This window comes from Corvus moneduloides, chromosome 6 (assembly GCF_009650955.1).
Source record: "Corvus moneduloides isolate bCorMon1 chromosome 6, bCorMon1.pri, whole genome shotgun sequence".
NCBI lineage: Eukaryota > Metazoa > Chordata > Aves > Passeriformes > Corvidae > Corvus > Corvus moneduloides.
In genome coordinates, this window is record NC_045481.1 from 30,273,466 (window position 1) to 30,289,902 (window position 16,437).

Genomic DNA, 16,437 nt, shown 5'->3' on the forward strand with positions numbered 1-16,437 from the left:
GCTGCAAGTCACTTTAATGAGCGTGTTTACAATCCTCCTTGCCAATCTTCCACTATTTTCCCACACTTACAGACCAATACTAAGAGAATTAGCTAGCTGTAGTCTATGAAAGCATAAACTACACTGTGCTTTAGATCCCAGAGACTAATATGTCAATCTTTAATTTTCATCAACAGGAGATTTTTCAAAAGTCCATTGTTTTGCTTAACGTTCCATGGATTAGTTTTTGAAGTATTAAAAACTTACAGTCTTGCCCACTGAGAAATTGACTGATTCAACCATCTCGCATCTGATAGTGAAGACTACTAGACACAACTTTTTAATGCCAAATGTGTTGGTAACAATGTTAAACTTCCTGTGTGCTGATTCAAATTAGTTAATTTTAGTTTTCATTTTTACAGACACAATCTGTCACACTCTGATTCACAAGAGGCAGTATCTGTCATATCCATCTGCACAATTTTACTACTTAAGAAAAAGGTAGCTCTAAGAAACAAACATCAGAAGGTGAGAAACTCAAAGAAAACATAAGAGAAATTCAGATGCAGTACAAGAAAATCTGAAAATTGTTGTAAGTAAGGCTAAGGACACACATAATTTTCCTGAAACCACAGTGCCCTTGTTACCTTCATAGCGTTCAGAGAGATGATATAGACAGATTTATAGTAATACCACATAAAACCAATGCAAACTCAAAGCAGTTGAAGCTTTGTCCAGATCCCAGTTCCTTAACAAAAGTGTAAAATTACCAGAAATATCTGTTCTATAAAATGTGTTTTGGGATTTAAAAATAACAAAACATCACACAATAATGATAAAAACCTTTAACATAAGAAGATCCACTTCCCTTTAAGCAAAATTTTAAAGTATTTTGATAAATATGCCTCAGTTTCATTCTTGAGACTAATTATCAAGATTCTTTATGATTAAAATATTGTTTATATTTAAGATATAAGATACCTTATACATAGTTCCTTAATATTAAAATTATTCTTTTCAAATGACCATGGTGTCTTCTGATTCTAACAGAAACAGGTAGAAAATAAGTCTTTAGCAAGAGGAATAAATTAAAAATAATAAAAAGCAGACACCAAGACTCCACTAGTACCTTCTACCAGGGTATCCTCAGTGTCTGAGTACATTTTCAAAAAACATTTCATACTTATTGTTCAAGTCCTACATGGGGGAAATCTAGTACCTTTTAGTGATGGATTAACTACTCAAAACTAAATTAACAGAAAACCTTATATCAGAAAGAGAAAACCAAAAATTTAGAGTTAATAAATGTGTCTGTTTAAAGAATACCTAGTAAATGTAAAAAAAAATATTTAACTCCAAAGTAAAAAAGAAGCAGTCCTACTTGTATCCTGCATGTTCCAATTCACCAGTACAGCAGAGCAGATGCTAAGCTCATACCTATGTTAATGTTCAATAACTTTAGAAGTTTTGAGTACTTATTTGTTGTCCAAAAATTATTGCAAAGAGATCATAAGTATTTCTTCTCAGTATGAAGTGCAATCCTATGATATACAGCTAACACGTGGGTATTTGATGGAACCATAACAGATATGTTCAAGTTTAGTTTAAGATGCTAATATTTTTTAGGTGATGGGTAACAATAGGTTGATTATGCAATGCTGAAAATAGCATTAAAATATGTATAAAAATATATTTTCTGAAGTACTTCATTTACAGTCAGCCTCTCCAAACATACATTGTTATAACTGATAATATTTTCAGTCTTGTTCAATAGGAAATGCAAAAAAATAGGTGGAAAGCAGAGCAGTTCTGTTTATGTCCAGTGAGTCGCCAATTAAAAAAACTAATGAAGTCCTGAACTGGACATGTCATATCCAGCTTGGGAAATAGTAAAAAAACCCCAACCAATTCAAAACACAGGAAAAGCAGAGATTAAAATGAAAAACAGTGATTTGAGAGACCCCGAAAATTATCTAAGGCCATTTCACACTAAAAGCCTGAATTTTGAGTAGGAACTTGACTATATAAGATGATTCACGTTTGATTGTAGTGGAAACACAGGAATTTTGTTAAGGAAATTTTCAGAAGACTGAAAAAAATGAAGAATAGTTGAAAAACTGTCTTAATCAGCTATTTGCTTTGAAATCAAAATCATCTGAAGTCTCAAGACATCTAGAAAATATCCAATCATTTTAAAACACCCTGTAACACTTTCACAGGACAAATATATCAAGTTAGAACAAGTCTGAGAGTACAATCAATGCTTCTCAGAACATGACTATTTTCTCATGTTCACGGAAATTAGAATTTTATAATTTGGCTTTTAACTCCAAACCTAGAATTACAAGCCTAAACACAGAGCTAATAGTAAGGTATATAAAGGAAAATTGTATTTCCCAAGTATTTCAAATGTGACAATTTACCCTCCAAAAGATCAAACTAATCTGTGTTCCATAAACAAATAGGCCTTTATCACAAGAGTAGGTATTAGATAGTATTCATATAGATGAGAAATAGATCTTTAAAATTTCAAGAAATGTTGATCAATTGTACTTTAAATATCAGCATAAGGACAGGAAATGCTTGGTACATTTCAAACACTGAGAGTAAGAAAGCTGACAATCGGATTACAATAGTCTACCTGGGAAAACCACATAAAACCCAATCGGACTCTTGTTTAATATTATGGTTGTAAGATTTTGCTTTCACTACTAGGTACTGTTTATTTTCAAATATGTTTCACTCAATCTGCCATGCTTCCTTTGTGAGGCACATCTTTTAATGAAGACAGAGAAGAATGGCAAGAATTCAACTTAACATTCAAAAGCAAAATGCGTCATACAGTCTTAAGCTAAAGAGACTCCCATGTCTCCATAGTAAGTAACATTCGAGGTTGTATTTTATTTTTTCCTGAGCCAGCACATTTCTTTAGTTTGCAAGGATATACCATAGAAACATATTTTGCCAAGTTTAACAGGGCAAAAATCATTGACCAGTGTAAACACTACCTGCAAGTAGTGTTATAAATGAAAGGCGTATTAGATTTTTCTCCTGTTGTCTTAGGTTTATGTAGCAAGGTTTTGGTGTCAGGGGTTAGTGTTCAGAGGTGGTCTCTATGACAAGAGACCAAGGGATGCTTGCTGAGCTCACCAGCAACACTGGTGGTGTCTCAGTGATAACATATTTTGAAAATATGCTGCAACAGGAGTGAGAAAAACATGGTAGAAACAGCCCTGCAGACACCAAGGTCAGTGAAGAAGGAGTGAGAGGAGGTGCTTCAACTGTCAGAACAGCTTCTATGTAGCCTGTGGAAAAGACCATGGTGAAGCAGGTTGTTCCCCTGGAGGCCGGGAAGAACCACATCAGAGCAGATATACACACTGCAGTCTGTGCAGAAACCCACACAGAAGCAGTTTTTCTGACAGGACTGAGTCCCATGGAAGACCCATGAGTAGCAGTCTGTTCCTGAAGGACCATTCCCCATGGAAAACACATGCACTGGAGCAGTTCTTGAAGAACTTGCCTGGTGGGAAGGACACACACTGTAACAGTTCATGAAGAACTCATGGAGAAGACCCAGGCTGGAGCAGGGGAAAAGTGTGAAAAGAAGGGGGCAGCAAAGACACAGTGTTATGAACTGACCACAGTTTCATTCTCCATCCCCTTGCACTGTTCAGTGGGGAGGATGTAGAAAAGTCAGGAATGAGGAAGTGAAGTTAAGCCTGGGAAGAACAAGGTGAGGAGAGAAGGTGTATTTACTTCCCACTATTCTAATTTTTTTTATTATTTAAATTTGTCAATAAATTAAATTCATTTTCCCCAAGTTGAATCTAGTTTCCCACGACAGTAATTGGTAAGCCATCACATTGTTCTTTTCTAGACCCACAAACCTTTTAATCTTATTTTCTCTCCCTGTCTTCCTAAAGAGGGAGAGAGAGAGGAGCTTGGTAGGAACCTGGCAGCCAACCAAGGTTAATCCATCACACCTGTTTTGAAGGCAAAAGTATTCTTCAGTGTCTTCCTCAGAAACTTTTAACTCCGGAGATGTTTTGGACTTGTTCAGGAATTCAGAGATCTTGAAAATCCTGACAGGTTTTAACCTCTAAGTTGGAATCCTTACAACTCCATTTAAGTTTTAAAAATTGCATCAGGATGTAGTCTTGCTTTAGGAATGGTACTCCCAAATTTAGTGCCCCCACTGAGACTCTCCAAAACCACACTGTGCTCTCATTCACTGACTTCCCTTGCCCCTGTTTTCCTCTCCCCACGTGGTGGGAAGGAGTTGAGAATTGAGGCACAAAAGGCCAAGACCATGGGCTAAGACAAACTTACAGTGAGATAAGAAAATGAACAATAACAGCACAGTATCAATAACAAAAGAATACAAGAGCGAGTGATTCATATTCAAAAACGCTCACCTAGGACCCTGCTACAATGAGCAATACAGATGGCTCCCCCTCTGCCACTTTTCTTCAACTGGAAGGAATACTCTTCCCCTTCTCTCAGACAGAGGGAGAGAGTCCCTTTGGCTCAACCCTGCCAATGAGTGAGGTGGTATCAAAAACATTAGGATCCTTGGCCATGCTGCCTCCCAGCTATTGCAAAAAATTAAACCTGGCCTAGCCGGAACCAGGAGAGATGCATACCTGAACCACGGATATGTAAATATTTGGAAACTCTACTAGCAGAGTTAAAATGATTGCAAAGTCTGTTTAGATTCAGAGTATATGAAAAGCAAGAATAAAAAGTAGAAAAAAATCCATAACTTAGATAAAGACAAAGAAACTACACAATATTTTTCTTGTGAAGTTCATACAGCAATAGATTCCACATGAATGACCCCCTCAAAGAGTATGTCTTTATGACATGAATAGTATAAGAGATAAGCAGGGCTCATCAAGTCAGAGACACACAGTGCCAGTGTAGCTATTCAGTTTCCATTCCAGAAATCTATATTTAAAAATAGTTGAATAACTGTTTAAAAGTCCACTGTGCCATATATTTACTATTAAATAACCACTGATTTAAATATTTGTCTTTTATGTATTTATTGTGCTTTTATTTTTAACTTTTATTATTTTGGAGTATTACCAAGAGATATAAAGACAACTCAGCCAGACCATCTCTGTTTCAGCTCTTCCTAGACACTTGAACTGTAGTTATATCACTGATAGCCAGATATACATTTAGAATATATTATAATATATTCCTACTTAAACTGCTCTTTGGTTGATCCCAAACCAAGGGCATAATCAACCAGTATTTGAGTGGATATCTGCCAGATTATCTGCCAATGCTTTAACCACTTTGTCTATTGATATTCTCCTCCCAAATGCCATGCAATGAAATGGAGCTAACAGTTCTTGGTTCTCTATTCCTTACACAGACAGATCTCAGTCTTACGGAAAAGTGAAACAAACAGACTTGCACCATGAAAGCCTTAATCGTATCTATGTGCTCCATAATCTGGACCTGCACTAAGATGTCTGAGAATCAATCAGCAATACATGATTGCTGGTCTGTTTACTTGCTTCAGAAAAGGAACAGCAGTCAAAATATCTCACTTGAAGCAAGCAGGCTTAGCTATTTAACAGGCTAATAAGAAACAACAAGACACAAATATTTTCCATAGCTCACTACACAGATTTCAGCAATTAATGTCAAAGGAATAAACTATCCAGTGTAACTGAGATGGATTCATGCAAAGTTTGCATTTAAAATATTCTTTAGTAATTGAAGAAAAGTGTTTATCGTTATCATTCTAAGCTACTAAATTTACACATACACACACACACACACACACGTACACAGTTAATGGAACCCACAGGCTACTGATGTGGCACTTTATCAAATTGAGCTGTAATGAAAGATAAATATTACAGGCAATTCACACTTCATGAAAGGATAAAAGTGTCAGTGTATAGGTACCAGTTTTACTGCAGGCCATAATCAGCAAGTAAACGAAAGTGCAAATGTCTAAAAAGTTTATAGCCCTCTATGAACGCCTCATCGTGTCAGGTATTGATTTAGGTTTTTAGAGGACTTTGCCAAATGTTAAACAATGTGTCTGTGAACATTTTTTACCTCTGCCAATTCCATGTTTTACTTCTTACCACCTCTAGTTTTCTCAAACTAAATTTTAAGATGTTCCCATTGCTTTAATAAAAGGAAATAGAAGAAACTGTTCCTTACACAACTATTTTCTTCTTAAACAGAGGGCAGTCCAGAGTGAATGTTTCATATTCTCCTCCTTCTCCACAAACATGGACTCCATATTTCTCAGAGAGCTAACACAAAAGGGAAATTGAAACATGTAAGTATTACACTAAAGAAGTCTATTAAACATATTTTGCTGAAAATTTCAAAAACAGTACAGTACATACTAGTTGCTGGCTGAGGTTAAACCACGTGTTCTTTCTAAAAGATTACACATTACAAGGCTGAAAAAACCCAAACATCATACAGTCAGTTCTTGATTTCTTTGTATGCCTATTACAGTGATCTAAAAATTACCAATTTGTTGTATTTTAAGTAGAACTGGCACTGTAATATTCAGATAAACAAATTGATTCCTAGTTCTTCTTTCTCAGTGGCCATATTCATCTAACTTTCTTTAGCATATCTATTTCACCTGTAGGAGAAACTTTTACTGTGAGTCAACATAAGAAGTAGCACTTCACATAGAAGTATACAATTAACACATTTTTTGTCAAAAGAGTCAGGAACTGTATTCTATGTTTTGGTAAATATTCTTTCGAAAAAATCTAACAAAACAAATGAGAATTTTCTAAGTCAAAAGCAAAATGCTAAAGCAAGATCTAAAGAGAGAGAGACGTTTCCTTTATAAATTGTACTTAATATACTTTCTGAATCAACCTATATTTATGAATATCCCTGAAGCTCTGGATACCTCACTTAAACACATAACTAGATAAACCAAAACATACAAAATACAAGATATGACTATCTTAATTAATCCCCTCTTTATAAATGAGCAGCTGTGAAGCATGAACCAAAGTTCTTTTGCTGGAGTAAGGAGTGCACAACGCTCAGTAGCTCCCTGTACTACTGTTTTAATGTACTGTGCTGATAGATAGTAATCAAGCACCAGATCTGAGCATGGGGACACCCTCTCCCCATCTGCAGGAGAAATTAATGTCCTCAGCAGCAGGTGATATCACCTTCTAAAGTGTCACAGCAGTAGCTGATTCAAGCCAAGCCCTGTCCAGGATTTTTAACATTAAGCAAGCACTAACAGTCTGCTTTAAGTGACTCATGAGAATTTGAACTTCAGTCCTCAACTCCATTGCAAACACTAATGTTACTTTTTGGGAATACTTACTTTATTATAAAAGGGTTCCTTTATGCTTTTTCCTTAGAGGAACAGAAACCCAACCATGATGCTTCTGCAGTTAAAGTAGAAATACAGTTCTCCAGAACATCAGAGAGGGTTAGAAAAAGTCTATCTGGAGGCTAGAAGATAATTCCAAATCTGCTGTTTCTTTTTAGACAAACATAAGACTGGGTTATTTATGCATCGTAGATTCCATTTTTTATATGGTTACCAGAATATTTGTGTAGCAAGTCTGTTTAATATATTCAAATGATACTGTATTTTTATTGTTGAAGCTGAATGTAGTTTGTGTTATTTTACAGTTCTCTTCCAAAGATTTTATTTTAAAACTTCAAAGAGTGTTTATAACTTCAGTTACTTAAACCAAAGGCCTGAATCCTCTTCAGCTGTTATTTTGCAGAAATGGAAAATGCTCGGAGAAAACAATACCTTGGTAATGCTTTATATTACTTATCTTGGTAATGGTCTATATTACTTATCTGATGCTGTAAAACCTAAATCTCTTTTGGAAATGAGATTTTTTCAGTATTTTGAGAGTTATTTTTAATTTTTCCTTTCACATTTTCTTTCAAAGAAAAGGAGCAAAAGAGAACCTTTAATCAAGTGCTCATCAAAAAATTACACTCCTGACATAAAATAGAACTCCATCTGTCAACAATGGCAACAAGGTTTCTATAGGTCAAATACATCAGGAATAATTAATGCTGATGCAACAAGAATGGACAACCTACAAAATAGTTAGAGAAAACCTCTTATTCTTACTCTAGGTGAAAAAAAAAACAAACCCTAAAGAAAACTATTAAAAAACTGAAAGACAGAAAACCAGGAAAGATCTTTCTAACTGTAACCTTTCCACAGTGAATACATGGAGTGACTGTTTAGAAGGCACTTTCAGAATTGGTAGCTCTGCCTGTAAACAGTGTCTAGAGTAATTATTGGCAATTACTATTGAGTACTCAGAAGATGTAAGACTATCTCCTATCTTTGTTGTGAGAAATTCTCATTTCCAGTGTCACTGGCTTCAGTATCATTCTTGACACCAATTATACAAGGTGCTAAAGGATTTTCAGTTCTCACAAATGTCAACAGGAACAAAAGACATTCGGCAGTTCATAGAACAGATCCTTAACATTCATTTAACAAAATCAGCAATATTTTTTTAAATGCCATCAACGACATGAGAATTTTGCCTTTTAATCATTTAGAATATTAACTTTTTTTGAAGACTGATTATTTGGTTTTGCAAATTGGATGCTGCATTAATAATAATACAACAGCATGGACTGTAAATTTTATGATTGCTAAATCTGACTTCTAGTTCGGATGAGCCAGAAAACTGAAACTTTACAAATTAAACATAACTAATTGCAAGTAATTCAAGTCTACTTCAAACTCTAAAAGAAGTCTATGATGAAACCATCTTCTAGACTGCACAAAATTTATCTTAAGTACACAATGAGATACAGGGTATACATATAAATGAGATACATATAAATAACCAGTCCAAACATTACCTGCAGAACAGTCTCTTCCTACCTTAGGAATGAAACACAAGGATTAATGATTCCTTTTTTAACTTTCATAATCAAAGATAAATATTTGAATTCAAGTGCTTCCTTTTTCAAGTGAAGACTTTGTTTCCAGATAGAAATTTTAAGACTTAAGAAGCTCTCATATTTACAGAAATGCTCTTTATATCAAGATGTTCTCATCACCTTTTGAGGCAAGCACAGAAATAACCATTTTCCTACTGCCTATTAGCACAGCCAGAAGTACAAGACAAATATAACCATAATGCCCATTTCCCATTCTTTTAACAAATTCTAAGGAGAGTGGGATCACACCCTGAGACATAAGTTGACAGAAAATTCCTTAGCGTGAAAAGCTGAGATTCCTGTTACAGAGGGAACAGTGGGACATGAAAGCAATCTAATAATTTAGCAATTATCTAGCAACCACTCCTCAATAATTAATCAAAGACCTATCAATTAGAAAAAGGCCATAATTCAAAAGCTTTCCTTTCTGCTATGCCAATGTCCTGAGCCAGTAATATTCACCCCTGCTAAAAGTATGGGTGGCAGATCACCACTGCACTCCTAAGTTCAACATTCTGTACGTAATGTTAAAAAAATTGCAAAAAGTTTTCTCCACTCATTAGTCCTCCATTTTTCTGCTGCTACTGAAGAAAAACCACCTCACCCTTAGGTCAGTAACTATAACTTCTATTGTACATATAAAATGAAGTAAATCAGACGACTGGAAATTTAGGTGATATTTTCAAACTCAAATAATGGAGTGGAGGGAATCAGGGCTGGGTTATGGGTTTATTTGTTGGGGATTTTTTCCTATTAACACTCTTATAATGCCTCAATGAGAGATTTCTTTCTAAAAAGAGAATGACTAGTTCACGTTTATTTCTTATATTTCCAAAAGACAAATCGTAACAGGTGCATTATAGTAATACAAGTTGATTTTGGTCTCATTGACTGTTCCGTAAAGTAAACTTTTAGTACAAAAAAGAAAAAGTGAGAGGTGAGTTCTATCTCCAGATCTGTAGAACCAGAGAAGTTGAACTTTGTGAGTAAGTGCTAAAAGATACTGCCTAAAAATCCTGAATTACTCAACATATATGACATGCTGTGGCTCTTTATCAAAGACGTTCATTTTTCTGGGAACTGAAATTATTCAGATATTCAACAAAACTGAAGAACATATAGAACATTCCTAATTAATTCTAAACAGAACTGCAAAAATTCTCACAAAGTTGCACACTACTCTAGGAAAAATACTGTAATAAAATACCCTGCACCTAACTGAATAAACAGCTGTGTAAAGTAACATCAGATGTCAACAAAGGAACCCAAAAAATGATCCACAAGAAGCGGAAAAAACTATACCACCAAAACCCCAACAAGAAAAACAAATTTACTGTAAAATTTGAAATTACTGGTTAGATAATAGTGCACAAATCAAAGATCACGAGTACATAAAGCTGTGGTATTTTTGGAGATGTGCAGTGCTAAACATTAATTCATTATGGTGTTTTATATGGTATGGCCAGAATATTAAATTTTATCTCTCCTCCTTACTGGAAACTGTGAACTCTTTTGTTTCCACATTCCGTCTGCCAGAACTTCTGATGCTGAAGACTTCACTGGTTTGCAAAAGAGTATTTTTCACATCATAAGCCTAAGTATTTTTCTTCAGTTTATAGTTAATGATTTGGTTTTATTAGGCCTTAAAGCCAAGTAAGTATCCAGTAAAAACAATATATTTGTACTGGCTTTGACTTTCATAGCACACATATGCACAAGCAACAGCCAAATGAACAAATAATCAGTTGTGCAATGGCCTGACAAGCACTGCAAGCAGCGTCAGCATGCCCTATTTGTACACTTTAAGCTAGGCAGTCACAGTCATTGCTCTGTTTACTGTTGTATCAGTAAAAGATAAAACCTTCAAATGTGGGGTTTGAGAATAGTTAAACCATGACAGTAATAATTTTAGTGAAACCAAGTAAGAACCACTTCAGTTAAGATATCAAACACGATGAAGAATATACGTAATTCCCAAGAAAACCAGGTACTTTTGGATTTCAAAGTTGTTGGGTTTTTTTAAATGAATGATGGTGAAATCAAATGCAGAAGAATACTTCTTATTAGCACAATTAAAATTGCAATACTTGCTGCTACAGTTTTAAAGAAAGTCAAGACTGCTGATTCAATTGAGGCAAGCAGTTACCCAGCTGCAACCCCACTGGGGCTGCAACCTGAATTTTGATTACAGAAGCTTTCTGCGAATGCAGAATGTTGAGATGATTTAAATAAATAAGTGAAACAAGACTTCCAAAAAAGATAATGAATGGGATTGTATATGAACTAGTTTACATAGCGGAGGGCCGGGGAGGAGGAGGGGAAGATTTCTGGGCAGATTCTCCAGGTCTGAAGCAACAAACCTCAAGAACAGACCAATACCATCTCTTTGGGTAAGGTTATTTGAATGTTATGGACCTTAATTCTTCCTTTTCAGCTTTGCCAAGTAGCAATTACCCATCTTCTCCTCTTCAGCCTTATAGTAAATAACTAACAAAATGGAATTAAACTCAAGATATAATTGCTATGTAACTCCACTATCTTTCAGTAGCAAAAGAGATTTTTAAAGTTATGATTACTTTTTCTTTCTCTTCTGCAAGTTTGCCATGCCCTTAAGTGTTCCAAAAAAAACTACTTATGAAGCCAGGCTGACCAGTAACTACCCAGATTAACAATGAAAAGTATTTTCAGGAGATCATTTTGTGGAAATTTAGATAGCCCAGAATGATGAAAGTTACATTGAGCCCTCTTAATAAACATGCAGTCATTGTGGGTATCTAACAGGCTCAAGGACAAGGAATTGTGGTAAACCAGCATTTTCACAAACAATACATGAAAACGTAATTTCAGAACTGTTATTCATAAACTTTACTTACCTTGATGTTTGATGCTTTTACCTCAAATTTGAAGAAGACTCAAGTACAAAATCTGGTCTTTTTTCTTTTCCCTAGCTGAATAATTTTTCTTTAAATAAATCTACTAGCTCTGCCAACAAGCATTATCCTGGCTTGAGGATACATAACCCTTTGCACAGAATTAAATACATTGTCAGAATAAACCTCTTACTCCACTTTTTAAAGGCCCTACTGCTTGCAGTCTGATTGTGTAAATGGTAGAAAACCTGCAAATAGGAATCTTCAGGGAAGTTTTGTATCACCTATGATTTTGCCACTGCCATTTCTTGCTGTGAAAGTCTCTAACTTACACACAATTATTTAGCTTTATCATATTGATAACACCAGTTAGTGTTCCTGCAATATTGAGGTTTCATGCCCTTAGTTTGTTTTAAAGATGCTGACACCATTTGTGAACTATGTCAAGAAATAATATTTTTCATATCAAAAGTGCATAGCAGAGGTTTATATTCTGTGTACAAAGCTAAGGTTTGGGTTAGCACCTAATTTATGAAAGTAAGTAATTTTTTATTAAGTTAAGTTTACTGAATTTCTGCCTGTGTTACTTATTAACTGCAAGTTTAACTATATGAATATCCTTTAAGTAATACTCACCTCCAATAGAATAGGCTCCATCTCACCCAGAGTTTTTCCTAGATGCTTATCTGGATCTAAACCTGCAAAAAACCCCAAAAGGGTAAAAACATTTCTTATGAAGTACCCTTATAACATCAAGAAATGTTTCTTTTTCAAATATATCATGTGCCCCTTAGAAACTCCCCATTATCTAAAATAATTACTATCCTGAAGAAAATACACTTAGTCAGAATTTTTCCTAATCCTCTTTGGACAAATGGTTTCCATGTTTGTGGAAAAATAAAGCCAGTTACCATTTCACTACACGTCAAGTGGAAAAGCTATTGTTTTCCTTTATTGGAAATTTCACTAACCAGTGAAGTAATCACACAGGTCCATGATAATAAAAATACTACAAGGATATTGCCTCTATTGGCTACCTACTAAATTAAAATACAATTTAATTTTTTTTATAGTTCTGCAACTGGAAGGGACAGAGAGTGTTTTCCATAATGAAAACTTCCTCTGCCAAATCACAGTCTTTGTGTGTTTTACTCACATATAAAATGTAAGATTAAAAAGGATGGAGATACAAGAAAACTCAGATATACAGAATGTATTGAATGTTGTACATTTTGATCCATCACAAAATATTCTGTATGATGTCTACGTTTTGATTTATTTTTCTTTGTAAAAAAGTAAGGCCTATTAACATTTGATATCTACTCTAACTTGCTCCTCTGTATTCCTATTTCAACTTCTTGACATTTTGAGTTTGGCCAGCTCATGGCAGTTAATGGTCACTTCTCAGAGATGAGTCAAGTAACTGGCAAAAATGAGTAGTGGGATAAAATAATCCAGGAACAACTGTTTCAAGAGCTGACATCTTCAACCAAAAAAATATGCTAGCTGCATTTGATACAAAGTGGTCAAAAGGTCTTACCATATGAAGCAAATGAGAAAAAAGAAAATGGTAACTCCTGAAAGTGAAGGATCACTGAGAAATTTTCAGTTATCCCATTTTTTACTACTCTTAATTATTGTGGTTTGGGCTTCTCTTTATACTGTACTTTGTCTATTTTTCCCTACTCTACTGCTTTATACAATAATAGGTATCATTAAAGAGCTGCCACCAAAATTACCCCATTCTGAAGCAATTTCTGAAATATGTGCCTTGCAAAGCACTTTAGATTGTTGATGATGAAAGCTGTTATATAAATGTACAGTACACTGTAAAGTCATTGCTGAGTTAAAATAGCTAATATGTCTCTTAATTTTTACAATCATGATCTTGGTATATTTAAATTCCTGTGAAACTAAAACAAGTTAGAGTGAATGAGATTTCAAAACACTAAGAAAGTTTTTAAATATTTCATTAAAGCACATTAAAAATTCCCTTACTATCTAAGCGAATGCTTTTAAAACTGCTTAATAATTAAAGTTAATAAAGACTGAGTTTTTTTCCTCCCTCTATTTCTTTTTCTTATTGGTTCATTGCTTTTTATTAACAGATGAAAAATGTGTGTGCTAGATCTATGATAATGATAATTAAGTCTTGGGGAAATAGTTTTGAAATATATTAATTTAATTTCAATAGTTCGAGAGGTTTTGGTGATCTCTTCCAACATACATCAGGTTAGCATTCTGTCCTGGATCATAACAGGATAGGTATAAGGCCAAACAAGCAATTTCTCTTGAAGTAAACAAATGAGTACTCTATTACAGTACCATTTCACACATTTACATTAACATTCTTCCTTTAATATAATTACTTTTCTAAGACAAGCAACCTCTCTCTCCTTGATAAAATCAGATTGATTTCCTCTAAATTTAAACCAAGGGATACATTACAAACATATGAGAAGGGAAAAAGTTGTCAGAACCAGACACACTAACATATTGCTTCTTTCACAAGGTTCTCTTTGATAATATGGATATATCTTCTGTTCTGTTCTGTAATGAATGCAAACCAATAATTTAAAAGAAAGTATGATACAAATAGTTTATGAAATACAAATAAATTGCCTATGTATACTCTTTAGTAATATCCCACACCTACATGAAAATCTGGGAAAGTGCAATGTATGCTTTCTGTTTCTCTGCAGAATTCTGTTTTTGGACAGCTTGTATTTCTCTTGAAAAATATTATTTCTTTTAGTTTCCAATAGGTTTGTATTGTGAGTGAATAGAGACTGTCTGGTAAAGGCATCAAGAACCAATATCACTTGCAATTTGCAGGATCAGTAATCCACATCTCAAATCTCTACAACATGCATAGATGAAGCTGTATGTCTATTGCTACAATTAGTATAATAAAGTATTTGGAACCATACTTACAAAACAGTTATTTTAAATCTATACTTCTATTTGGTACATTTTTCTTCATTGATTCAGATTCTTAAAATGGCTTAGAGTAAAACGAACAATGTATTGTAAATTCTTGGTACCACATCCTCCAAATTTTTCTTCAATGGAACTAGGTGTGAAGAAAGCTGAATGGATACATAAACCAACAACAAGGTCCATGGCCTGGATGACTCTATGTAGAATTTAAAAATTAATTAGGAAGGGAACTATAATTTGCAGCACTGACATCTATTTTATTTAACTTGCATGTATCAATGGGAAGCAATTAGAATTCAATTAAAATATTCACTTTTATTACTTCACTGACTGACCTTGAAGTTAATGCCTGTTTTATTTAATTGCATCATCTATGAATAAATGTTAACCCTAGAATGTTATGGCCCATTATTTTCGATGCATTTTTAACTCCCCAACTGAACTACATCCATCAAGTTGTTATGTGCTGCCAAGAGAGCATGTGGGGCTTTATTTCTTTGAGGTAGACCAGTACATGATGACAGAAACATCTCAAAAAATTTGATAATGCTGTTTTTAACAGTGCTCAGTAAAAAAAATTGTTTTACTGTAGTCTAGTTTTACTGTAAAATCAGTAAGTGATAGCACAAATGGTATAATCACTTCAAAGTAATTGCTACTCCATCTGCAATTCCTGATAAATCCACTGACAGGAGCAGAACTCCTTCCTGCAAATTTAAACAATGGTTGCAGAATGCTCTTATGCACAGCCACAAGTGTTGTAGAGAACTGTAGCAATGTCAAAAGATTGGGGCAGAAACTCATGGCTTTGCTGTATGGTGAAAAAAATAACATTACTAAAAGGTATTTCACTACTGTTGATTTATGCAAAGGAACAATATTTTAAATGGCTCACTTTGTACATATGTATTAGTGTAACATGAGGCCCTCACTTGAGGGGCAACTACCTGATATTACTTGCATTTATCAAGACCATTAGAAATCCAAGTTACATTTTCATGGCATTGCATTCAGCTAATAAAATCCACATTTTAAAGCCTTATCTGACTAACAAGAACGTTTTATACATGTTCAGAATTTTTACATTGTCTGTATTTTTAAGAAAGTATTTTAAAATAAAAAATTCTATCTTCACTTCTTAATAAAATTTCAAATAAGTAAAAATAAATCATAATTACAGGTTTTAAGAAATGGTGGTACATAAAGGTCTTCTGAAAGCTACATTGAACCAAACTCTAACCCATAATATATGAACATATTGTAAAAGAATCACTACCACACACACACATCAATAATGTATGAGTTAACCATTATCTGTCGATAATGTAGGGGAAAAATCTCTATCCTTCCCTGACTAATCAACCTTACAATTCAAAAAGTTAATCTTCTCACTCACAGACTTCTTCCATAAAGTAAGGTTAAAAACAAATCTCCAAAACTGCTATTATCATATTCTTCTTGAAATATCATATCCATAGAATTAGGATAGGCTTTTCGAGAAAAAAAATAGAACCTATTTTAAAGTTACAGCAACATGAAGTTCCCTTTTGTTTCCTGACTTCCTGACAAGTAATGTTGAGAAGATGAATAACTGTCATCATTATGAATGTCAGGGACTAAGACTTAACTTCTGATGGTGTAGAGCTGTATAATGCACAATAAAGTTTCTGGAAAGATCCTAATCAGCTGCTCGCCAAGA

The 16,437-nt window shown here is 34.3% G+C and overlaps 1 protein-coding gene across 10 annotated transcripts in view; it reads right to left on the reverse strand.

Annotated features, from left to right (window-relative positions):
* DPH6 (diphthamine biosynthesis 6) overlaps positions 1-16,437 on the reverse strand; it is a 229,962-nt gene that overhangs the window by 157,346 nt on the left and 56,179 nt on the right. For all 10 annotated transcript variants that reach the window (XR_004240725.1, XM_032111720.1, XM_032111723.1 and 7 more), the window contains exons 6-7: positions 12,435-12,496; positions 6,172-6,266 (exon numbers count right to left, since the gene is read on the reverse strand). Coding sequence is in view for 9 of the 10 variants with exons in the window: in XM_032111720.1 (XP_031967611.1) it covers positions 6,172-6,266; positions 12,435-12,496 (157 nt within the window). In the remaining variant the exon portion in view is untranslated. The remainder of the gene's footprint in view (positions 1-6,171; positions 6,267-12,434; positions 12,497-16,437) is intronic.